Source organism: Theropithecus gelada, chromosome 9, assembly GCF_003255815.1.
Source record: "Theropithecus gelada isolate Dixy chromosome 9, Tgel_1.0, whole genome shotgun sequence".
NCBI classification, from domain to species: domain Eukaryota; kingdom Metazoa; phylum Chordata; class Mammalia; order Primates; family Cercopithecidae; genus Theropithecus; species Theropithecus gelada.
The window spans coordinates 83,458,149-83,483,098 of record NC_037677.1 but is presented as its reverse complement, the minus strand read 5'-3'; the positions used below and the strand labels follow the sequence as shown (position 1 = coordinate 83,483,098).

General features: G+C 36.8%; 1 protein-coding gene across 2 annotated transcripts in view; it reads left to right on the top strand.

Annotated features, from left to right (window-relative positions):
- Positions 1–24,950, top strand: part of ASAH2 (N-acylsphingosine amidohydrolase 2) — a 62,330-nt gene that overhangs the window by 20,444 nt on the left and 16,936 nt on the right. The window contains exons 7-13 of one of the 2 annotated variants that reach the window (XM_025396355.1): positions 10,769–10,889; positions 14,291–14,416; positions 16,094–16,180; positions 18,014–18,118; positions 18,247–18,328; positions 23,099–23,214; positions 24,242–24,336. In XM_025396355.1, coding sequence (XP_025252140.1) covers positions 10,769–10,889; positions 14,291–14,416; positions 16,094–16,180; positions 18,014–18,118; positions 18,247–18,328; positions 23,099–23,214; positions 24,242–24,336 — 732 coding nt within the window. The remainder of the gene's footprint in view (positions 1–10,768; positions 10,890–14,290; positions 14,417–16,093; positions 16,181–18,013; positions 18,119–18,246; positions 18,329–23,098; positions 23,215–24,241; positions 24,337–24,950) is intronic. The other variant, XM_025396356.1, reaches the window with a different exon arrangement.

Here is a 24,950-nt window from a genome sequence, read left to right as displayed (position 1 = left end):
AAATCTATGGTAGAAAATTCTATGTCAGAAAAAAATTGCTATCTTGTGCCTTTTTCCCCTTACATGAAAGCATTCAATGTTTTTTCTCCAGACATGGAGAACATGTTTGGGATGTTCTGAATTGTGAATTAAAATATAAGCTGTGTAACATTTACAAAATTCACTTTGGGAGACTCTGTAAGGTACCCCAAAGGGTCTGTCATCCAATGGAGGAGAATAAACAGAACCTTGAGAGTCTCGGATGCAATAAGACACTATGTGTATGAAGAAAACATGAAGGGAGAAAGCAAAACAGGTTTCAAATGTCTACATCAAAAAGAAAGTCACAAGTGCAGATAATCTGAGTGGCAGTTGTGGTCAGTGGAAGAGGTACTGCTCACACAGCTACACTTACAAAGGCAGCTCTGAGACAGGTGAGGAGGCCGACTTATTTCTTCAAGGATACTGCAACTGAAAAGGCTTTGGCTTGCTTTTCTTCCCTTTGCCTTCCTCTTTTCTTCTGCCAAGTTTTCTTCCTTGAATTTGTAGCATCACATGGACTCCTCTTCTCCTTCCTTCTTCTTCTCTTTCCTCTTCTTTTCTTCTTCCTCCTCCTCTCTCCTCATCTCCCTTCTCCTCCTTCTCCTCTTCCTGCTCTCCTTTTTTCTTTTCTCCTCTCCATTGCCTTCTCTTTATATATTGCAAACCTTTTATTCTTATAGTCAGTGGTCTTGTAAGGGGGCCCGTTAAAAGCATATTTTTAAGATGACAAGGGCAGTGATTTGTGTAAGCTATTTGAATGATTTGTGTAAAAAGTTAGAAAAATCCTATTTGTGCTATTACACTAATTTATTCGAATGGTATTGACTTACAGAACTCAGTTGCAGTATATATAAAAATCTTCTCTCTCATCTATGACTATGACTTCTTTATTTAAAAACTTTTTTTACATAAAATATTTTGTTTTTAATTGACACAGAATAATTGAATTATTTTTCTTGAATTGTAATGTCTGACTGTTTATTCTCTGTGGCTTTCTCTATTCCAAGTCTACACTTTCCCCTCCGTCCACTTAACCCCACTCAAATTGCAAATGCTGAAACCTTAGTGACTGCCCTCTGTCAAACCATTCTTGTTCTCTTGTTTTCATCTCATCTTGTCTTTGTCTTCCTAAATGCCTTCTCTATCATTAGCATGAATGCTGGTTTATAAAGCCTTCCTCTCTGTTTATTTTATTTATTGCTTTTATTTAAAAAATAAATAGAGACAGGGTCTCGCTATGTTGCCTAGATGGGTCTTGAAGTCCTGGCCTCAAGGGATCCTCCCACCTTAACATTTCAGAGTGTTGGGATCACAGGCCTGAGCCATTGTGCTTGGCCCCTGCTTTCTGTTTCTACATCTTTCACTGAACCTCTTTTTCTTGTTCTGCTCCATGTTGTGAAACTTGATGCTGTCTTGCTGCTCTAACTTTACTTTCTGCTTGCCTGTATTCTTCTTCAGTGGGGCTTGGTCATGGTTGTACAGTGATCTTTCATCCTGGGTCAGGTTCACCCCCCTCCCCTGCCGGTAGGTGAAGGTGCCTAATAAGGACTTTTTGATGACAAAGATGATGACTGTTGACTGATAACAGAGATTGATCACCCTTGTGTAGTTTAAATTGTCCCAAGTTTAGAAACCAAAGCCATAAAAAAACAGTTGGCTGGTGATATTGGACAACTTGATTGTTAGATTTCTGGAAAGTTCTTACTTAACCTGAAAAAAATCTGGGAGATTATTATTTTTTAAGTTTTTTTTCAGTATAAAAATAGGGTGTGCTTACCATAGAAAACTTGAAAAATAAAGAAAGTAGAAAGGAAGGAAAAATTAAATTAAATTATACTACCTCAAATCAATCATGGTTAATATTCAGGTGCATTTGCTTCTGTTCATTTTTCTATGTAGAACATACAATAGGAAATACACATGACTAAAAGGTCTTTCTGTAAATGTGGATGCTCACTTGATTTCACTCACTGTGCACTAGAAGCTTTAAAATACTGTAAAAATATTAACAGTGTTATCTCCATTTACTGAGACCATCAAGTATCTGTTTGTTTTTGTAGTGATCCTCTTCTTATCTAATAAGTTTTTTTGTCTTAAAGTCTACATAGTCTGTTAATGTCGTTAATGCAGAATTGCCATGTATATTTCTCTGCAATTTTCTTTGAACTTTTCTTTGTTCTTACATTTTAAGGGTGTCTCTTATGAATATCGTATAGCTTTAGTTATTTCTTTTATACTCTGACAATCTTTGTTTTTCAAGCAAATTTAATGTATTTTCAGGAATTGTGATTATCATATCTGAACTTTTCTGTATCTCCTCACTTTGTGCTATTTGTCTCACCTTTTCAGTGCTTCTTTTTCCTCCTGTCTCACCTCTTATGTTTTTTGGATTAATAGTTATTTTAAAAATATATATTTAAATGGCACATTGTAGTTTATAAAAATGGCTGCAACAACACAATAATTGTTCTTATTCCACGTTTTATTCAAAGTGAACTTGCCACTCTCCATTAAAAGATGGAGATTATTTTCCTAGTTCTTGAACTTTGGCTGGTCCTGTGACTGCTTTGAACAATAGAACAATGCAGAAATGATACTGTGCCAGTGCTGGGCATAGTTTGTTTGTTTTTTTTAATAGACTTTATTATTATTTTAATTAATAAACTGTATTTTTAAAAGCAGTTTCAGGTTTACAGAAAAATTGAGCAGGATGTACAGCGAGTTCCCATATGCACCTTCTTCCAATACACGCACAGCCTCCCCGACCATCAATATTCCCCACCAGAGCGGTATATTCCTTACAACTGATGAACCTACATTGACACATCATTATCACCCATAGTTTACCTTAGGGTTCATTCTTGGTGCTATATCAAGTGATTTTTAAAATCTTCTTTTCTTTTATACATTTTCTAAAATTTCTACAGTAAGAAAAAAAATTAAAAAGTCAAAAAATCATCTGGGGATCCTGACACTCAGAGATAGCTTCATAGTCTTTCAGACTTTTTCTAAGCACATTTATAATTTTTTCTAAAAAAGTGGTATTTTATTATATTTACAGTTTGTTAACTCTTTTTTTAATTTAGCAATACCTTATGAATATCTTTCAATGCCAGTTAGTATTTTTTAAATCACCATTTAAAAATTGCTATGTAGTATTCCATTCTATGTATCATACTGTACTCAACTAATCAGCAATCATTTGTTATTTAGGTTGTTTTCAATCATAAAATACATCATGATAAGCATTTTTTTTTGAGACAGAGTCTTGCTCTGTTGCCCAGGCTGGAGTGCAGTGGTGCAATCTTGGCTCACTGCAACCTCCACCTCCTGGGTTCAAGCGATTCTCTTGCCTCTGCCTCCTGAGTAGCTGGGATTGCAGGCGCACACCACCACGCCTGGCTAAGTTTTGTAGTTTTTTAGTAGAGACGGGGTTTCACCATGTTGGCCAGGCTAGTCTCAAACTCCTGGCCTCAGGTAATCTGCCCGCCTCGGCCTCCCAAAGTGTTGAGATTACAGGCATGAGCCACCACGCCCGGCCTATGATAAGCATTCTCAAACGGATACATATTTGCCAATGATTTCCTTAAGCTAAATTCCTAGAATGGGATTCCTGAGCCAAAGAGAATGTTTATATTTTAAAGCTTTTCCTACAAATTGCCAAACACTCCTTTGTTGGTTTACTCTCCCGTTACTCAAACATGAGCAGAATGTTGTTTGTCATACTCTTGCCAAAATTAGTATTATCATGCTTTACAATTGTCGCCAAGTAACAGGCTTAAAAAAGTCAAATCACTGTTGTTTTCCTTTGAATTTCTTCAATTCACGGTTTGGCTCAATTAAAAAAGCAATACTCTATTGGCCATTTCCTGTTTCTTGTTGATCACTTACCATGTGATGTGCAAGGATTTTAAAATTTTTTTATTTTTATTTTTTGACAGAGTCTCGCCCTGTCACCCAGGCTGGAGTGCAGTGGCATGATCTTGGCTCACTGCAACCTCCGTCTCGCGGGGGTTCAAGTGATTCTCCTGCCTCAGCCTCCCGAGTAGCTGGGATTACAGGTGTGCGCTGTCACTCCCGGCTAATTTTTGTATTTTTAGTAGAGATGGGACTTTGCATGTTGACCAGGCTGGTTTCGAACTCCTGCCTCGGCCTCCCAAAGTGCTGGGATTAAAGGTGTGGTGCAGGGAATTTGACTGCTGTAACTTAATGGAATTTACCCTAATGAGATATTTCTCCAATATTGTTATTTAGAAGGACTTTTTCATTCAGGATTTTTGAAGATAACAAAAGGATTCCTTGAGAATGTACATCTCTTCTCTGGGGTGGAGATGGTAGAAATATTCTGCAGGATACTTGTCCCAGGTGTGCCTGTAACTTGAGGAGGGCTCTTCTGGCTAGAGCTCATTGTCTTTTTAAAATCTGAGCAGTCCAGTGCGTATTCTTTTCTTCTGTTGGTTTAAAATTTAGCTTGCCCTTTGGGTAAAAGTCTGGGTCCAATAATCCTTCCAGTATAAGACGATGAAACACCCTTTCCTCTTCTTCTCCAGTTTGCGGCGGGTTGGGGTGAGGATGATTGTGAGCGAGTGAAAATGAGGGTGTGAAGGTAATTAATGGCAGGTGCCACACGAGATAGAACGTGAAATTCCAGTGGCTGAACACATTGAAGACTTATTTTCCACTCATGGAAAGTCTAATGAAGATTGGGTAGTCCTTCTGCACAAATGTTAATAGTCAGAGCTATTCACACACCCCTTCTTGCAAATGAGACTGGGAAATAGAAGAGCACATGGGCATTTTGTGAGCACTCACGTCCCTGTCACAAGAGGGCAGGCTCTCCTCACTGAATCATTTCATGCCCATACCACATGAGTTGAATATACATGTGTTGTGAATGTTGAACACCACCCCCCATATATTTAACATTGCATTAATCTTACGAATCATAGATATGTGTGTGTATATATATATATATATTTATGCTCAGAGCTTTGTGTCTCTTTCCCTTATCATCATTATCATCATCTGCAGCTGCAGCAGCAGTAGTATCAGTATAACGTCACCCACCTTCTCGTAGTGAACATTTATTCCATTCTTGGTATCAGCCAGTCTTTGTACTAAGCACCTCACATGTATTAGTTATTTTAATTGTCAAATGCAGATACTACTATTATCATTATGTTACAGGTATGAACACTGAGGTTCAAATAAATTAAGTAACTCATGTCTGACCCCAGAGCTGGTATTTTCAGCTACTGTAATATAATATTAGCCTCTGTATTAGTTTCCTAGGGAAGACACACATTATCAAAGACTAGGTGACTTAAAACAACAGAAATTTATTCTCTCACAGGTCAGGAGGCCAGAAATCCAAATTCAAGGCATTAGCAGGGTTGGTTCCTTCTGGAGACTCCGAGGGGGGAATCTGTTCCCTGCATCTGTTTTAGCTTCTAGTGGTTCCCATCAATCCTTGGCTTCATTGGCTTGTAGACACATGCCTCCAATCTGTGCCCCCATCTTCATATCACCTTCTTCTCTATGTCTCTGGGTGTCTCTCTGCTCCTTTCCTCTTGTTGTGAGGATTCTAGTCATTGGATTCAGAGCCTACATGCAGTCAGTATAATATCACTTAATCTTTACCTTGATTACATCTATAAAACCCATATTTGCAAGTAAGTCACATTCTGAGGTTCCAGATGAGCATGCATTTTTGAGTGACACTATTCAGCCCATTACAGCCTCCTATATTTTATTTACTGAAGAGCTCCCATGTTGCTATGAATCTTCTGAATAGTACCTTTGAATGGGTCCACAGTATTCTATTTCCCTATTTGTGGACGTTTAGGTCGGGGAGGGCCATGCTAGCACATAGAAACTTTGTCTAAGTTACACAAATGCATCCTCTTTTCTGGGCTGGCTGAAGTGCCTGGCTCAGTGAGCTGCACAGAGGCTGGCTTTAACCCCTTACCCGCTTTGCCAGTGTTCTTTGTACAGGACACAACTTGCACACTGGACAGGGAAGCCCGGGTCTGAGTGTATGGAACCTGCTTTTCTCTTTGTTTCAGAGTAGGGCACATACAATGTCTGAATTAAGAGTCACTAGAGATCCTTTTCTCCAAATACCTCCTTTACACAGAAGGAAAAAAAAATTGTAGGGTTTTATATTAATATGTTGTTTACTGATTCATAAAGCATAGCTGAAATCTATTATTTTTCAGTCTCAATAATTTTTAAATTTTAGTCCAGAAATTTTGACTAACTTTGCTACAAACTAGGATAAGGTCCCCAATCTCTTGACTTTCTGCAGTACTTTTAATTACATCATGCTGATTCAAGTAGCACCTTACTTTCTATTTTACGTTTAGCTGTGACATAAGCATTATTTAAAAATGCTTACTATCAGAGATGTATTCATCCTTTTATGTCTGAATTCTTAACTTCTGAAACTAAAGCTTTCTTCCTTTCTTTTGAACTTCGCTTTGAAGAATATTTTTTGGCCAGATAAAATAAAATATAAGTACTATGTTTTAAAATTAAAATGATCACCTTTCCGCATATCTTTATAAATATTCATCCATAACTATAGTACTTTGGTTCCTGTGACAAGTTTGCTATTTTAATAGTGCACATTTCAAAGGACAAAGGAGGAAAAATATGACATCTTCCTTTCCTTCAATTTAAATAACTTTATTTTAATTTTCTAGAGAAAAAGTTCAATTTGTTTTCTAAGGCTTAAAATAAATGGAATAAAGAAGAAATTAAGCCAGGTGTGGTGGCTCATCCCTGTAAAACCAGCACTTTAGGAAGGTGAGGCAGGAGGATCGCTTGAGCTCTGGAGTTGGAGATCAGCCTGGGCAACATAGTGAGACTCCCATCTCTACAAAAAATAAAAAGAATTACCTAGGCATAGTGGTGAACATCTGTAGTGCCAGCTACTTGGGAGGTTGAGGTGGGAGGACCACTTGAGTCTGGAAGGTCAAGGCTGAAGTGAGCCACAATTGCACCACTGCACCCCAGCCTGGGCAACAGAGTGAGATGCTTTGTCAAAAGAAGAAGAAGAAATCAAGTCTATATCTAACTAGTAGATTGAAATTCTCAGCATATGCTTTCTCCACAGATACCATTGTGGCCACTTGTGTAAGGTCCTTGATGGTAGGAAATGCATCTGACTCCTCTTTACAATCCTTCACACAATGCCTATCAACATGGTTCCCAATAAATTCATGTTGATTGAATGAATGATACAACTGCCATCTTTCCTTGTCCATATCCATTCTGCTCTGGCCACCCTAACTACCCATTCTCTGAACACAGGGCCCTCCTTCACATCTCCATGCCTTTGCAGATGTTATTTCCTCTGCTAGGAATACTTCTTCTCTAGTGATTCCTTTGCCTAGCTCTTCCTCATCTTTTAAGATCCACCTCAAGTGCCACGTCTTTTGTGAAGCATTTCTCAAGGCCAAGATGGTGCCTCATTCATCTTTATGTTCCTAGTGGCTGGCACAGAGTCAAAGTTAACTAAACATGTAGTGAATGAGCAAGTGAATGAAGAGAAGGGACAGAGCCAGGATTCCACAGTGGATAAGAGCATATATCTCTATAGCTATCTATCTATCTATCTATCTATCTATCTATCTATCTATCTATCTATCTATCTATCTATCTATCTATTTATGTATGTATGTATCTATCTACACACACACACACACACACACACATATAACCTGAATTCATTGCCCTGCTTCTTGACTTACCACTGTGTGACCTAGGTCAGGTGGTCACACTGTTACCAGTCCCAGTGTTACCACTCTGGGACTTAGTTTTCTTAGTTGTAGAATGAAGATAATGATAGTACTTGACTCAAAGGGTTCCTGTGAGAATAGAATGAGATCTTGTACATAAAGTCCTTTGTCTAATAAGAGCTAAATAATAGTCATTGTCAGCAGAATTGTTCTATAGTTTTTCTTTGATTGTAATGGAAATATTCAGTGTTGGCTGAAGCTGGCTGACCTCAGCATGATGGTATCAGATGGAAATGTTTTGATTGGGAGGCCAAAATGCCACTACTGCATTTTCTTCCAAACTAAAGAAACTCCAGTAAAGCAAAATCCATGTAACTGGAAAACACTAGTTGATTAGAATTTCCTGATACTTGAGTTCTAAGAGAAAGAGACAAACCACACACACAAACCTAATAGAAGAATATTCCTAAATGTAAACACCTTGCAAGTAACTGCGAGGGGATAACTCTAGAATATCTTCAGACTAAAAAATGTTTATTCCTTAGCACAGGGGCAAATAGCCATCTCAGGAACTGAATTCAGCTCACTCACTGGTGATTTGGCTTGACATTGTGTTTTGAAAAATTCAAAATGTATGCCAACATGAAAAAGGAAACTATATAGAAAATTTTGAATACATACTAATTATGATAATTAATGTGATGAATCTCCATGTAACTTATTGCTCAGCTTCAATAATTAGCAGGACTCTGTCATTCTGTTTTATCCTTCCTCTCCCCCAATCCCCCTTCTTTTTTTTTTTTTTTGGCTAGAGTATTTGAAAGCAAATACCAGGACATCATGCACTTCTTTTTTAAAAATTTACATTTTATTTTAAGTTCAGGGGTACATTTACAGGCTGGTTACATAGGTAAATGTGTGTCATGGGGCTTCGTTGTACAGATTATTTCATCACCCAGTTATTAAGCCTAGTACCCATTAGTTATTTTTCCTGATCTTCTCCCCTCTTCTACCCCTCACTCTCCAATAGGCCCCAGTGTCTGTTGGTCCATGTGTTCTCATCATTCAGTTCCCACCTATAAGTGAGAACATATGGTATTTGGTTTTCTGTTCCTGTGTTTGTTTGCTAAGGATAATGGCCTCGAGCTCCATCTATGTTCCTGCAAAGGACATAATCTTGTTCTTTTGATGGCTGCTAAGTATTCCACGGTGTATACATACCATATTTCCTTTATCTGGCCTATCATTGATGGGCATTTAAGTTGATTTCATGTCTTGCTATTGTGAATTGTGCTGCAACGAACATACGTGTGCATGTGTCTTTAGATATATTTCACTCAGAAATATTTCAGTGTGTATCTCCATCAGATAAAGACTTTAAAAAATAAGTAACCCCAATCATTTATTACAACCAACAAAATTAAAATTAATTTCTTAATATGATCTGACACCCAATCTGTGTTCGGTCTTCCCTGATTATACCAAAAAGTCTTTTTTTGTTGTTTCAAATAGTTATTTTGTTTGAATCAGACCACAAACTACATTTGTTGGCTGCATGTCTTAAGTCTCTTAATGTATAGCAGTTCTTGTCCTTTGTTGCCATGCCATTTACTTCCTGAAGAATTTTAAAGTTGATAAATAAATATGAAAACATGGATTTGTGGCTCCTTTTGAATAAATGAGAAGAGCTGGCAGCACTGGTTTATACTCCCATAAGGCAATACTTGGCTGGAGCTGAGTAAAGGCTGTGAACTTTAGACACTGCAAGTTTTCTACAGTTTACACCAGTCCCTATTGTACCAACTAGTATGACTCATTTGTGTTGCCTGCCTAGCAGCGCCAGTGGGCTTTGAGCAGGCCACCTCAGCCCTACGTCTGCTTCTGATAGGCAATAAGAACTGATGCTTGAAAGATGATCTTAAAGTCCTAAACCCTTTCTAGCCATTAAGTAGATGCTTAGTTTTGTGCATTACATTGCTTAGGTAGGAATGTAAGCGAAAACATTTAAAGATTTTTCAACGAAGAATTGAATCAACAATTTTTTTAAAAAAATTCTAAGTTAACCTGACACTTTATGAACTGGCATCTCTCTTTTCTTGAGCGTTCCAGTTAATCTGCTTTACTGCCTTCCACTCTGTAAATATCCTTTTCACCTGTGTGAGGGTTTGAGCCTACAAAGACCACTGGACACAGTGTCACAAGACCCAGACTTGAGTCCTGGGCCTCTATGAGCAGTGGACCATTATTTTGCTTCTCTGGGTCACCTATGCAGAGTAGAGGTAAAACAGCCTGTCTCTCAGAGTTGTTGTGAAGTTCAAATAAGGTAACAGATGTGAAATTAGTTTGTAAACTGTATAGCTTTATGCTTAAACAAGGTATTACTAGGCATAAGGATATACTGAATTATGCATCACATCCTCTTTCACGCCTCTGTGCATTTACCCTGCTGTTTCCTCTCCCTGTAATGCCCTCAGGAATTAATTGTTAGTCATCTGTGGTCCCTAAACACTTTATGCCTGTTTCTTTGCAACGTTTGTCACACTGTGTTAAAGCCATTTGTTCACATCTATGTCTTTGGTGAGATTCTGAAAGTAAACCACAGTTTATTCAGTGCTTGGCATACAGGTAACCCTTAGTAAATGTCGGATTAGATAGATTTAAATAATTACTATCTGTATGCCTATCTTGAAGGACAAAGTCTGTGTACATACAGTTCTTTAGGTATGCCATCTGGTAACTGACCAGTCTAATGATGATGCCAACGATGAAATAGTCATGAAAATGGAGTTCTGTATTTTTAATTTAAGAAAATGATCAGACTTCTTGAGTACATTTTTTTTGCATTGTATTTTTAAGCCCATGAACAATGAAAGAGTCTAGATGTAGAATGTCTATCATTTAAAAATATTTTTTCCTGCTGGAGAAAACTTAAGCTTCCAGTCATAGTCCTTGGCCTCAGTTCTCTGGTTCTCCTGATTAACTTAGAGCTTCTTGCTCCTTTACAGCTGGTTTGCCATCCACCCGGTCAGCATGAACAACAGTAACCATCTTGTAAACAGTGACAATGTGGGCTATGCATCTTACCTGCTTGAGCAAGAGAAGAACAAAGGATATCTACCTGGGCAGGTGAGAATTTATATCATTGGAAGTTTCATCTTGAGTCACTGAGTGTCATCATTCATGCTGCGTTCAGAATAGGTGATTCAAATCTCCAGAATAAAGTGTCATCATCCATCTCACATATTGATATGCTCGGATAGAGAGCATTTACCATCCTCCCTAACGTGGAAAGAGAAATAAAAAATGAGTACTAATCCACTTGCTTTTTGTGTCACATAGTCCTTGTATTAAGTGCTTCATAAAGTTATTAGTTGAATAAGGAAGGGCAAAGTTCAAGATTTTTGTAATAACAGTAGTTTTTGATTAAACTGAAAATATGACAAACTGTTGATATTTACTTACTTTCATTTTTAGAGCTATACAGGGATTAAGCACCATTTTATTTTTATTTTTATTTTTTGAGACAGAGTTTCACTCTGTCACCCAGGTTGGAGTGCAGTGGCACGATCTCAGCTCACTGCAACCTCTGCCTTCCGGGTTCAAGCAATTCTTGTGCCTCAGTCTCCTGAGTAGCTGAAATTACAGGTGCAAACCCCTACGCCTAGCTAATTTTTGTATTTTTAGTAGAGACAGGGTTTCTCCATGTTGGTCAGGCTGGTCTTGAACTCCTAACCTCAAATGATCTGCCCGCCTTGACTTCCCAAAGTGTTATATTACAGGCAGGAGCCACTGCGCCAGGCCCAAATTCGGAAGACTATATAATGGGATAAGAGTCCCAGGCCCTTACCTACAATTAATATTCCCTTTTAAAGATATTAGCTTCCATTAACATTCAGCCTGATCATTTAGCTCTGTCTTTGTTTTGTGTTAGCAGAATAACTGAGACTGGATAATTTATAAAGAAAAGAGGTTTTTTTTTGCTCATGATTCTGCTGGTTGAAAAGTTCAAGACTGAACAACTGCATCTGGTGAGGGCCTCATGCTATTATCAATAAAATAAAAATTTTCTCAGAATATTGTACATAAATAATGATAGAAAACAGAAGAGGAGGCCGAACGCAGTGGGTCACACCTGTAATCCCAGTACTTTGGGAGGCCAAGGCAGGTGATTCATGAGATCAGGAGTTTAAGACCAGCCTGGCCAACATGGTGAAACACCATCACTGCTAAAAATACAAAACATTAGCCGGGTATAGTGGTGTGTGCCTATAGTCCCTGCTACTTGGGAGGCTGAGACAGGAGAATTGCTTGAACCTGGGAGGCAGAGGTTGCAGCGAGCCAAGATCGTGCCATTGCACTCCAGCCTGGGGGAGAGTCTGAGACTCTGTCTCAAAAAAAAAAAAAAAAGAAAAAAAGAAGAACTAGGATTTGCAAAGAGATCACAAGTGAAAGAGGAAGCAAGAGAGGAAACACTGAGGAAGCCAGGCTGTTTTTTAGCAACCTGCTCCTGCAGGAACTACTGCAATCCATTCCCTAGAGAGTGAGAAGCCATTCACCCTGTGGGAGGGCATTATTCTATTCATGAGGGATCAGTTTCTTCCTACTAGGCTACAGCTCTCAACAATGCCACATTGGAGATCAAATTTCAGCATGAGTTTTGGCAGGAATAAACCACATCCAAACCAAAGCAAGCTCCTTTGTTGGCAAAACTCACTCTATTTTCTCACTTTAGCCTGCATTTTAGAGAAAAGAAGAGATTTTTCTATTTATGATCACTGCCTGAGTGCTAGGCACTATGAAATAAATTATCTTTTTAGTATCAAAAAAGATTTATATCTCTAATACTTAGTTATCTCTTTCCCGAAGAAAATTCGAGGCATTTAAGGTAGAATACTAGAGTGGTTGGGTTGAGGCAGAGACCTTGCATGGCTCTAATTCGGTTGAAGAGAGAGAGAAAAGATACACCGAGGGCAAGTCCAGATGGTGTGTTTAGTTTCATTGTGCAACAGGAAAGTCTGTATTTGCTTTTTCCTGTTTAAGCCAATAGCATATTTATTTTTAAAAGGCAAATGGATCTCTGAGCTCCAGATAAAACACAATAGACTAGATTGACTGGTCAGCATTTTATAATTTGTTATTGCACACAGTGTTTCTGGTTAAAATATTTCTGTTTGAGGCATAATTTGAAACTCTCCCACTTGAAACAGCTTTGTTGATAATTCGAATATTTTCAGTAATAATATGTACACTGATGGTAATGTGAGCCTTTACAGGAATAAAAAGTTTTCTCAGAATATCTTTTTCTGGATTTTTTTTTTTTAAATTATACTTTAAATTCTGGGATACATGTACAGAACGTGCAGGTTACACAGGTATACCTGTGCTATGGTGGTTTGCTGCACCTATCAACCCATCATCTACATTAGGTATTTCTCCTAATGCTATCCCTCCCCTAGCCTCCCACCCCCCGACAGGCCCTGGTGTGTGATGTTCCCCTCCCTGTGACCATGTGTTCTCATTGTTCAACTCCCACTTATGAGTGAGAACATGTGGTGTTTGGTTTTCTGTTCTTGTGTTAGTTTGCTGAGAATGATGGTTTCCAGCTTCATCCATGTCCCTGCAAAGGACGTGAACTCATCCCTTTTTATGGCTGCATAGTATTCCATGGTGTACATGTGCCACATTTTCTTTATCCAGTCAATCATTGATGGGCATTTGGGTTGGTTCCTGGTCTTTGCTATTGTGAATATGCTGCAATAAACGTATGTGTGCATGTGTATTTATAGTAGAATGATTTATAATCCTTTGGGTATATACCCAGTAATGGGATTGCTGGGTCAAATGATGTTTCTGATTCTAGATCCTTGAGGAATCACCACACTGTTGTCCACAATGGTTGAACTAACTTCAAACTATACTACAAGGGTACAGTAACCAAAATAGCATGGTACTGGTACCAAAACAGATATATAGAACATTGGAATGAAACAGAGGCCTCAGAAATAACACCACACATCTACAGCCATCTGATCTTCAACAAATCTGACAAAAACAAGCAATAGGGAAAGGATCCCCTATTTAATAAATGATGTTGGGAAAACTGGCTAGCCATATGCAGAACACTGAAACTGGACCCCTTCCTTACACCTTATACAAAAATTAACTCAAGATGGATTAAAGACTTAAACGTAAGACTTAAAACTATAAAAACCCTAGAAGAAAACCTAGGCAAATACCATTTAGGACATAGGGATGGGTAAAGACTTCATGACTAAAACACCAAAAGCAATGGCAACAAAAGCCAAAATTGACAAATGGGATCTAATTAAACTAAAGAGCTTCTGCACAGCAAAAAAAACTATCATCAGAGTGAACTGGCAACCTACAGAATATTTTATATCCTCTTTTTATTGTCTGCAAATGATTTTGAATAGTTTACCAGAGTGGATTTAATGTTTGCATTTCTAATGGCAGTCATTACAGGAAATAGGAAAGAATAAAAGGCAACTTGGTATTTCTTTTGTCAGGGGCCATTTGTAGCAGCCTTTGCTTCATCAAACCTAGGAGATGTGTCACCCAACATTCTCGGCCCACGTTGCATCAACACGGGAGAGTCCTGTGATAACGCCAACAGCACTTGTCCCATTGGTGGGGTAGGTAATTATGGCACATGAAATCTTTGTTTTTGCATCTCAAATACATTTTATATTTGAATATTTACAAATACCTTGCCTTCTAGCATACACTGGCCTAGTTCTCCCTAGCATCTGCTCTTCTCAAAAACACCTGTCCAAACCCACTAAATTTTAATTGAGTGAAGTTATATTTTTCCATTTGAGTGACTGTTAAGTTTTTTGAATGATGAGACAATTAAGTAACTGTCAGAGATTAACTTTACCCTTCCCCAAACTTGGACAATCTGAAACATTTTGCTTTGGCATTTCGAAAGTCACAAGTTTGTACTAAAAACTGCCTGCCTGAGACATTTCTCATGGATTATACAGTTTATAGGATTTTTCATATAAGACCAAAATTCCTTTTCCTTTTTAAAAAATTACAAGCAAAAAAGAATTGCTGTAAAAAATTCAAATAATGTGGAAGTGCAGAGAATAGTAAAAAGTGAAAGTCCCTCTTCGCCTCGCTTTCCTCTATACTTTGCTCTTCCCAGAAGTTACTATTCTCATACCTCCTCCTATGTATTTATCTATGCATTTATAAACAACATTTTATGACTTATTCATGGATTTTGAATTTTGTATCCAGAACTTCAGTTTTCCACTTAATTTGTCTTAGAAACCTTTCAATGAGTACATCCAGATCTGTGTGATATGTTTTAAAGACAACAAGTAAGGCTATACCATCATTTATTTAACTCCCACAATGTTGATTTGGCTTTGTTTTCAACTTTGACATGAGTAGTAGATGCTATTTTTTGGGTTCTTATTCTTTGTGTTTGTAGAACATTTCTCCTGTGATAATGCTTTTTTTGTACACTATTTCTGGGATATTTATTCCATCCCAGTCAACTCTACCCAGTTGGGTTAATACCAGTATTAATAAAGATATTTTTTCTTATCGACTTTTTAAAGCTCCTAATATACTAAAGTCTTAGTTTTGTCAAAATAGTACAAACTTTTCCTAAAGTTTATCAGTTGTCTTTCTGTCTTATTTATGTCTTTTGCCTCCTATGGAAATTTAAGATGTTTAAGCTGTCCAGTTTAACTAAGCTTGTTCTAGATAACTTTCAGGAGGGTCTGCCCATACCCTCATACTACAAAATATGTTTATCCATATTTTCTTTTAGTAATTTTTTGATTCCACTTATAATATTTAAGTGCTTGATCAATCTCAATTTTTTCTGACATAAGAAGTAGGAAATAGGGCCAGATTTGTTTATTGATTTTTTTCCCCAGAAGTCCAGCTAGTTGTTCCAATATAATTTTAACTGAGTTTTAGTTTAAGGTGATCATGAGTAAGAATCAGAGGCAAGAACAAGCAAGTAGAAAGATGTGTAGTCAATAGAAAGACCTGGCTTCATGTCTTAGCTCAGATATGAGATACCTGGATAATCACCAACACATCTTTTAACCTGAGCCTCAATTTCCTTATTTTTAAAAGAAAGGCTTCAGAATAGATAATTTCTAAAGACATTCACTGTTCTAATTCCAGGTATGATTTTGTTTTTATAGTCTTACTTTGAAAGACTACCCAAAAAGAACTGCTAGAATGTGGTTTTAAAAATCTATTTGCTTAGATTCAGTTATATTTCTTCATTCCTTAACATAATTATTTACTTGTCCAAGAATGCATCCTATCTTATTTTGTTCCAGTCTAACATGTGCATTGCTAAGGGACCTGGACAGGATATGTTCGACAGCACACAAATTATAGGACGGGCCATGTATCAGAGAGCAAAGGTAAGCCATGGGCCTCGCTCCTTTCATCTTCATTTAACATTGTCCTTTAAAATCCATTGACATGGTTCATTAGGAAGTTGAATATTGTAAAGAAAACAGCAAATGCTCAGGTTGTGCTGGGAAGTCTGGAAGAGGTCAGCTTGGGAGGTGGCCTTTGCAATCCACACAGGAACCTCTGTCTGCCTGCTCAGGTCTGACTTCTTATAGGAAGTACATTTAAAACCAAGTACTCAGGAAAACATTCTATTTTAGAATGTCTAGAAACCAGAGTGCTTGCTTCAGACACTAGGAAGATAGACTATAAGGTTTTCAATTTCTTGTGGCATTAGATATGACCAGATTGATTCAAATTCTCAGAAGTCTCTAAGGCCTTTGCTTGCCTAAAGTCATCTAGCTATCTCTTAACTTTTCTTCTGGTGACAAGAGAAAGCTGAACCATAGAACTCCAGTTCTTGAAACTTGGATTTAAATTAGTTCCCGGTGTTCTTCAATATGCAAAGATCATCCATCTATTCTTTTCTTTTTGCACAACTTTTTGATGAAGAGAGAATCTGGTCTCCATTGAGATTACTGTGAATTACTCTGACTTCCTCCCCCTCCTAAATTTTATTTCCCATTTTGTCCCCATATTTTGTTTCAGCTCCTATGGAGACAGATTTCTAGGCAAAAAGACAAAAAAAAAAAAAAGAATCTCAAACTGAGATGCCCTTGATATGATTAAATCTCTTTCTTTTCATAGCTTATTCATACCTTTGCTCTGTGTGTGTGTGTGTGTGTGTGTGTGTGTGTGTGTGTTTAAATAGTTTATTCCAAGGGTTCTAAAATCTTTTAAGAGCAACTAAAGAAGGACAAAAGCACCTTTAAAGAACAATCTGACACAAAATTGGTAGCAACAGCCAGCCTAATTGCTGCAGTTTCTTTTTAATTACTGTGGTATTATCAGTGGATTATTCTAAATTCACAGATTCTATTTAGGGTGTGCACCCGTGACACACTTTAGTGTCAGAAATTTTGCTCCCATTCTGAGCCTGAGAGTCATAGAGATTTGACCCACATTCTGCATTCTCTTCTCAGTAAGGCACAACTTAATTAGGAGCGGCAGGCTGCAGCTGGTCTTGCTGATGACTTACGAAAGCTCTCATGTGGCTGTTGAAACTGGGGTGGGGACAGAGTGGAAATGAGCTAAGTGTCAGGCAAGAGAACATTTGATGAAACAGGATTTGCCTATGTTATATAATATGAATTAATACCAACAAAGAGTTTTTTAAACATGTTTTGACTCATGTTTCCCATAAGATTGAAAAAGCATCAATTGACCGTATTAAAACACAAAAGCAAAAGCACCAAAGAGTGGATTGTGGGTGGGTGAGCTGCTGCAGACAAAGTAGGGCTTGAAATCCTCCAAGCCTCCCTTGGCCCCAACCTGCTTCAGGACTCAAGTGTTCTGAAAGAAGACCCTATAAGAACACCCAAAAATACACTCTCACTGTAGCAAAGAAAGTAATTTGGTCCAGTTATTCCTAATCTTAAATTTTCTTGGTGATCTTTCAAGTGAGATTGGGGCCTTTTGTGCCACAGCCTGTATCACTATAATTTCATTTTCGTGGGGAGTTGACACAGGTTAACAGCCTTGGAGACTTCAAGCTTCTGGGAAACTCCTGGGTTTGGTAGAGAGACCCATGTGGTTGGGGGCCAATTCTAAGCAACCAGCAAAACAAAAACTTTGCTGAGAGATGCATTTCCAAAGTGCATCAAATTAGTACTTCCTGAGTACAGTTGGAGATACTCACTTTAGCCTTTTTGCTTGGAATAGTAAGCCTGTGTGTTTTCTAGGAACTATATGCCTCTGCCTCCCAGGAGGTAACGGGACCACTGGCTTCAGCACACCAGTGGGTGGATATGACAAATGTGACCATCTGGCTCAATTCCACACATACAGTAAGTGCTACTGAGGAACACTGGTTATGCCCCAAGGTTGAAGTTTTGGTTTGGTCTCATTATTTACTTTCAGCTTAACTTTCGTTTCTTTATCTGTTCCTTTTATGTTTTTAAAACTTTTCCTTTAGGCAAAAACATGTAAACCAGCACTGGGCTACAGTTTTGCGGCTGGCACTATTGATGGAGTTGGAGGCCTCAATTTTACGCAGGGTAAGGTGAAGTCCAGTGAAATTTATGGTTTCAGCTTCTGAAGCTTCTGGGTTCCGTTCTCTGATCAGGTTTCACTGTAGCCAATACATTTATTAATTTTTAAACTCAAGGTCTGCTGGTTTTCCAGGCTTACACATGACCATGTACCCCCCCAGACCTAAGCAACCACTAATATTTCTGTCTCTATATTTTCCTATTCTGGACATTTAATACAAATGGAATCATATAATATGTGGCATTTTTTTGTTGGCTTCTTTCACTTAGTATCACGTTTCAAAGGTTCATTGATATTGCAGCATGCACCAGTCCTTTTTTTTTTTTTTTTTGAGACAGAATTTTGCTCTTGTAACCCAGGCTGGAGTACAGTGGCACCATCTCAGCTCACTGCAACCTCCACCTCTCAGGTTCAAGCAGTTCTCCTGCCTCAGCCTCCCAAGTAGCTGAGACTACAGGCACCTGCCACCATGCTTAGCTAATTTTTGTATTTTAAGTAGAGATGGGGTTTCACCATTTAGATACCCTGGTCTGGAACTCCTGACCTCAAGTGATCTGCCCACCTCAGCCTCCCAGACTGCTGGGATTACAGGTGCGAGCCACTGCTCCCAGCCTCATTCTTTTTTATGGTTGAATAATATTCCATTGTATCAACATACCAGATTTGTTTCAGCCTTCCTCAGTTGATGAACATTTGGGTTATCCCATGTTTGGGTTATTATGAATCTATAAATATTCTATAAATATTCATGTGATTTTTATGTAGGTGTTTGTTTTCAACTTTCCTCTTGGGTATATATCTAGGAGTGAAATTGCTAGATTATATAACTCTATGTTTAATCATCTGAGAAACTGCCATATTATTTCTGAAATATCTACACCATTTTACATTTCCACAGGCAGTATATAGGTTTCTGACTTTTTCATGTCTTTGCCAATACTTGTTATTATCTGACTTATTGAATCTAGCCACCCTAGTGGGTGTGGAGGGATATCTCATTGTGGTTTTGATTTGTATTTGCCTAATGATTAATGATGTCAAACACCTTTTCATGTGCATATTAACCACATGTATTTCTCCCTTGGAGAAATGTCATTTACGTAGTTTTCTCATTTTAAAATTTGGGTCATTTTTCTTTTTATTATTGAGTTATAAGTTTTCTTTGTGTATTCTGTATTCATTCCCTTATCAGATGTGTGATATAAAAATGTTTTCGGGCCAGGTGCGGTGTCTCACGCCTGTAATCCCAGCACTTTGGGAGGCCAAGGCAGACAGATCACAAGGTCAGGAGATTGAGACTATCCTGGTCAACATGGTGAAACCCTGTCTACTAAAAATATAAAATTAGCCAGACGTGGTGGTACACGTCTGTAGTCCCAGCTACTCGGGAGGCTGAGACAGGAGAATCGCTTGAATCTGGGAGGCGGAGGTTGCAGTGAACCAAGATCATGCCACTGCATTCCAGCCTGGCGACAGAGTGAGACTCTGTCTCAAAAAAAAAATTTTTTTTTCTTCCATTCTGTAGGTTTTTTCACTTTATTGATTGTATCCTTTGAAGCATAAATATTCTTAATTTTTATGAAGTCTAAATTTTCTTTTGTTACTCATGGTTTGGTGTCATATATAGGAATCTTTTTCCAAATTCAATGTCATGAAGATTTACCCCTATTTTCTTATAAGATTTTGATGGTTTTAGCTCTACATTAAGTCTTGGATCCATTTTTAGTCTTGGATCCATTTTTAGTTAAACTTTGTGTATCATGGAGGTAATGGCCTGCCTTTATTCTTTTGCATATGGCTATTCAGTTATCCCAGCACCACTTATTGGAAAGATTATTATTTACACATTCTATAATCTTGGCACACTTGTTAAAAATTAGTTGACCCGTGGCTTTCTGTCTGGATTATCAATTCTATTCCATTGATCTGTATGCCTAGCCTTGTGCCAGTAAAACCGTCTCTTGGTTACTGTTTCGCTTCAGATCAGAAAGTATGTCTTTCTACCTTGTTCTCCTCTTCCAAGATTGTTTTGACTTCTGAGTTTCTTGCAGTTCCACAGGAGTTTTAGAATCAGCTTATAACTTTTTACAAAGAAGTCAGCTGGGATTCTGATGGGAATGTCATTGAATTTACAGAATAATTTGGGGAAGTATTGCCATCTTAACAATATTATGTAATCTGATCCATATGCATTGATGTTTTAGCGTTCATTTAGATCGTCTTTAACTCTTTTCAACAACGTTTTGTAGTTTTAAGAGTATACATTTTGTACTTTTTTGTTAAGTTTATTTCTTAGTATTTCACTCTTTTCTATGCTATTGTAAATGGAAATTTTTTCTTAATTTCATTTTTGGATTGTTCATAAAAATGTATAGAAATACAACTGATAGTTGTATTGACCTTGTATCCTACAACCTTGCTGAACTCATTTATTAATTCTAATATTTTAATGGATGATTTAGGATTTTCTCTATACAAGATCATGTGATCTTAAAATAGAAATATTAATAGTTTTAATTTCTCTTTTCCAATCTGAATGCCTTTTATTTCTTTTTCTTGCCTAATTGCCTGGCTAGAACCTTCAGAACAATGTTGAATAAAAGTGGAAAGAGTACACATTCTGTGTTGTTCCTGATAGTATGGAAAAAGCCTTCAGTCATTCATCATTAAGTATAATGTTAGCTCTGGGTTTTTAATCCTTTATCAGGTGGAGGAAATTTACTTCTATTCCTAGTTTGTTGAGTGTTATTGTCATAAAATGGTATTAGATTTTTGGCAAATGTTTCTCTCTGTATGTAATTTAAAAATTATATTAATATGTTGTACTGCATTAATCAGTTTTTGTTTAACCAACTTTATATTCCTGGAATAAATCCCAGTTAGTCATGTTCTATAACAATTCTTTCTCTATGTTGCTGTACTCAGTTTGCTAGTATTTTGTTGTAGGTTTTTGTGTCACATTTATCAGAGACAATGTTCTGTAGTTTTCTTTTCTTGTGATATCTTTGTCTGGTTTTGTATCAGGATAATATTGGCCTCATAGAATGAGTCAGGAAGTGTTCCCTTTTCTATTATTTTGGAAAAGTTTTGGAAAAGCTAGTACTAATTCTTTGGTTGGTGGAATTCAGCAGTAAAGCAATCTGAGTTCTGTTATTTGTTGTAGGTAGTTCAAAATATGTTATGAATTCAATCTCTTTACTTTTTATAGTTTTTTTTTTTAGATTGCCTATTTCTTCTTGAGTCAGTTTTGGTAGTTTATCTTTCTAGAAATTTTTCCATTTTATCTAAGTTATCTAATTTGTTAGCATACAACTACTTACAGTATTCCTTTATAATTCTGTTTATTTCTTTAAAGTCAGTAGTAATGTTCTCCCTAATTTCTTATTTCAATAATTTAAATATTCTCTCTGTTTTTCTTGGTCAATCTAGCTAAAGTTTTGCCAGTTTTGTTGACCTTTTCAAAAAACCAGCTTTTGGTTTCATTGATTTTTCTGTTGTCTTTCTACTCAGTGTTTAATTGATTTTCTTTTGAATATTGATTATTTCCTCTTTTTCTTTCATTTGGTTTAGTTTGCCTTCCTTTTCCAATGTCTTCGGGTAGAAGTTAGGTTATTGGTTTGAGATCTTTCTTCTTTCTTAATATGGGCATTTACAACCATAAATGTCTCACTGAGCACTGCTGTCACTACCATAAGTTTCAATGTGTTGTGTTTTCATTTTCGTTCATGATAAAGTATTTCCAGATTTTCCTTTGATTTCTTCCTTGATTATTAACTATTTCAGATCATATTGCTTAATTTCCACATACTTGTGAGCTCCTCCCTTTTTTCCTATTATTTATTTTTAATTTCATTTCACTGTGTTTGGAAAACATATTTTGTATTATTTCTACTTTTGAAAATGTATTGAGGTTTGTCTTTTGGCCAACACATGATCTATCCCAGATAATGTTCCATGTGCACGTGAAAAGAATGTATATTCTGTTGTTGTTGGGTGGAGTATTCTACAGATTGGTAGGTCTAGTTCAAGTTTGCTGTTGATCTTCTGCCTAGTTGTTCTATCCATGATTGAGAGTGGGGTATTGAAAATTTCAGTGTTGTTACTGAAATGTGTATTTCTTCCTTCATTTCTGTGAGTTTTCAGTTTATGCTACACTGACATTTATGATTATTACATTTTTCAGATAGAGTATATAGATTCTTAATTCATAGGTTTTATAGTTACAAAACCTTTTTCCTCAGATTATGCATTTGAAGTTTGTTTTTGTTTTTTGCTGCTTTTGGTTTTTTTTTTTTTTCTTTTTCTTTTTGTGTGTGTGTATGTGTGTGTAGATAATTAAATGGGTATCCAGGAGAAATTATTTCAGGGACCATAAGTCAGACAACTGGTATTGAGAGTTGGAGGTGTCATTTTTAGTTTTCAAAACAGGAAAAAGGTGATTTAGTCAACAATTCTGCAGTTAATTATGTCAAACTGTTTTTATTTGCAACATGGATGAGCAGGAGTAATAGAAACAAAACTTTAAGGATATTGACAAAATGTACTCTGTCATTCTCTTGACCACACTGAAGATCTAATTAAACAATGGCTCATGTCTTAGGCTGCACAAGACATTTTTCCTATTCTATTATTCAAACTGTTTAGAATCATTGAACAGCAACCTTAATAAAATCTCTGAAACTCCTTAAAAGATTGTTGTACAGTATTTGTCAAAATAATGACTTTTTTCAGAGGGTTGGTTCAAGGAAGTATACTAATCGTAACATTTCTAATAGGGAAAACAGAAGGGGATCCATTCTGGGACACCATTCGGGACCAGATCCTGGGAAAGCCATCTGAAGAAATTAAAGAATGTCATAGACCAAAGCCCATCCTTCTTCACACTGGAGAAGTAATGCATTTTCATTATCATAGTGAAATTGTCATATTGTTATTTTTAAATTTGTGAACTGTCAGATAATGAATGGTAGATATCTACTGAGATGGGAGGTCTTAATTTAGATATTCCCATATCAAGTTTTTAATATTAAAAAATGGGTTCTGTGACTCTAAGGAATGAAGGTTATGATTATGATGTATACTGATTTACCTATTGCACTTATGATTAATAAGTACAATAATTAGGACAGTGGGAAAGGCAGAATAAGATGAACATTTATCTTATTCAGAATTTATTAATGTTGGTTCCAAGAAGGGAGTCAGCATCGAATTTTCTGCAGAAGAAAACATTTCAGGTCATCTAAAATGAAACATGTTCATGTCTAAATTTTCTCACAGTTCAGGCAACATTATCAACTACAGCAATTTTCTTTTACATTCCTTTGAAACATGTATTTTGCATTCTAAATGTCAAAAGGTCATTTCAATATGCATAAAAACTTGGATTGTTGAGTTAGAAGCATTTTAAAAATATTTTGTTCCTAATATCCTATTAAAATTCTTGAAAGAAGAAAGAGAGGAAAGGAAGGAATAGAGGGACAGGCTATATTATTCTGAATATGGAAAAGGATAAATTCTCTTGGGAAAAATCTTGGAAAATAAGACAAGACTTGGCAACTGTAAACTTAAAGGGCAATTATAATAAAAAGAGAAATTAAGTTAAACCATTCCAAATGGAAGTCCTTATTTATTGGTTATAAGAATAGTCACCAATAGTACTCTAGGAAAACGTTTGGTTATCTGTTATACATTGTGATTTCACGATGACAGATCCACCAAAAACTTCATTGATTAGTGCAGGTTAATGGGACTTTGGCATTTGAAATTCTCATGTTATGACTAGGACATAAATGCCCATATGGAATATTTAATACTATACCATAAATTAGAAACTAGAGGAACTTCTGGGACCACTATGTGTCTGTTAACCATGGAGAGAGTGTTATCCCTAACATAATTTTCTTGTTTTGGGTTCTCAGCTATCAAAACCTCATCCCTGGCATCCAGATATTGTTGATGTTCAGATTATTACCCTTGGGTCCTTGGCCATAACTGCTATCCCTGGGGAGTTTACGTAAGTTCTTCTTTTTATTACTTAGTTAAAAATTTGTTTGTTGTATGTTTCTGTTGGAATTGCTTCTTATAATGAAAGATCATTCTGTACTGACCCCTTGGTATCCTCCTGTACTGTTTGGTGACAGTGACAAATATTCCTACCCTCTTTTGCTGGGGTCTCTGAAGAATAACTATCTCTATGCTTATTATCGATAACTAACCTGAAGCAGACATGAAAATTAAAAAAAAAAACTTACCCCAAATTAAAATGTTGCCATGAGTTATTATGTCAGTAGAAAGATTTGCAGTCATGTTAAAATACAGGTACTTGAAATAATCAGATTAGGTATTAAAAGCATGGAAGAATGTTTTAAACCTGCTTGATATGTAGTCTTCCTATCTCAGTAACTGGCAATTTTGTATCTTTCCAGCAGGTCCTATCTCTTGGAGTCATCCTTGAATTCTCTTTTTCTATTTTTTTCCTCTTTGAATTCTTCAGCAAATTTCGTATACTCTACCCAACACCTTCTGTCACTTTCCCTCCTGGTCTAAGTTACCACAATCTTTTACACAGATTATTGTAATAACCTGCTATCTGGTCTGCTTCATTCTGTCTTTACTCCTCTGCAGTTT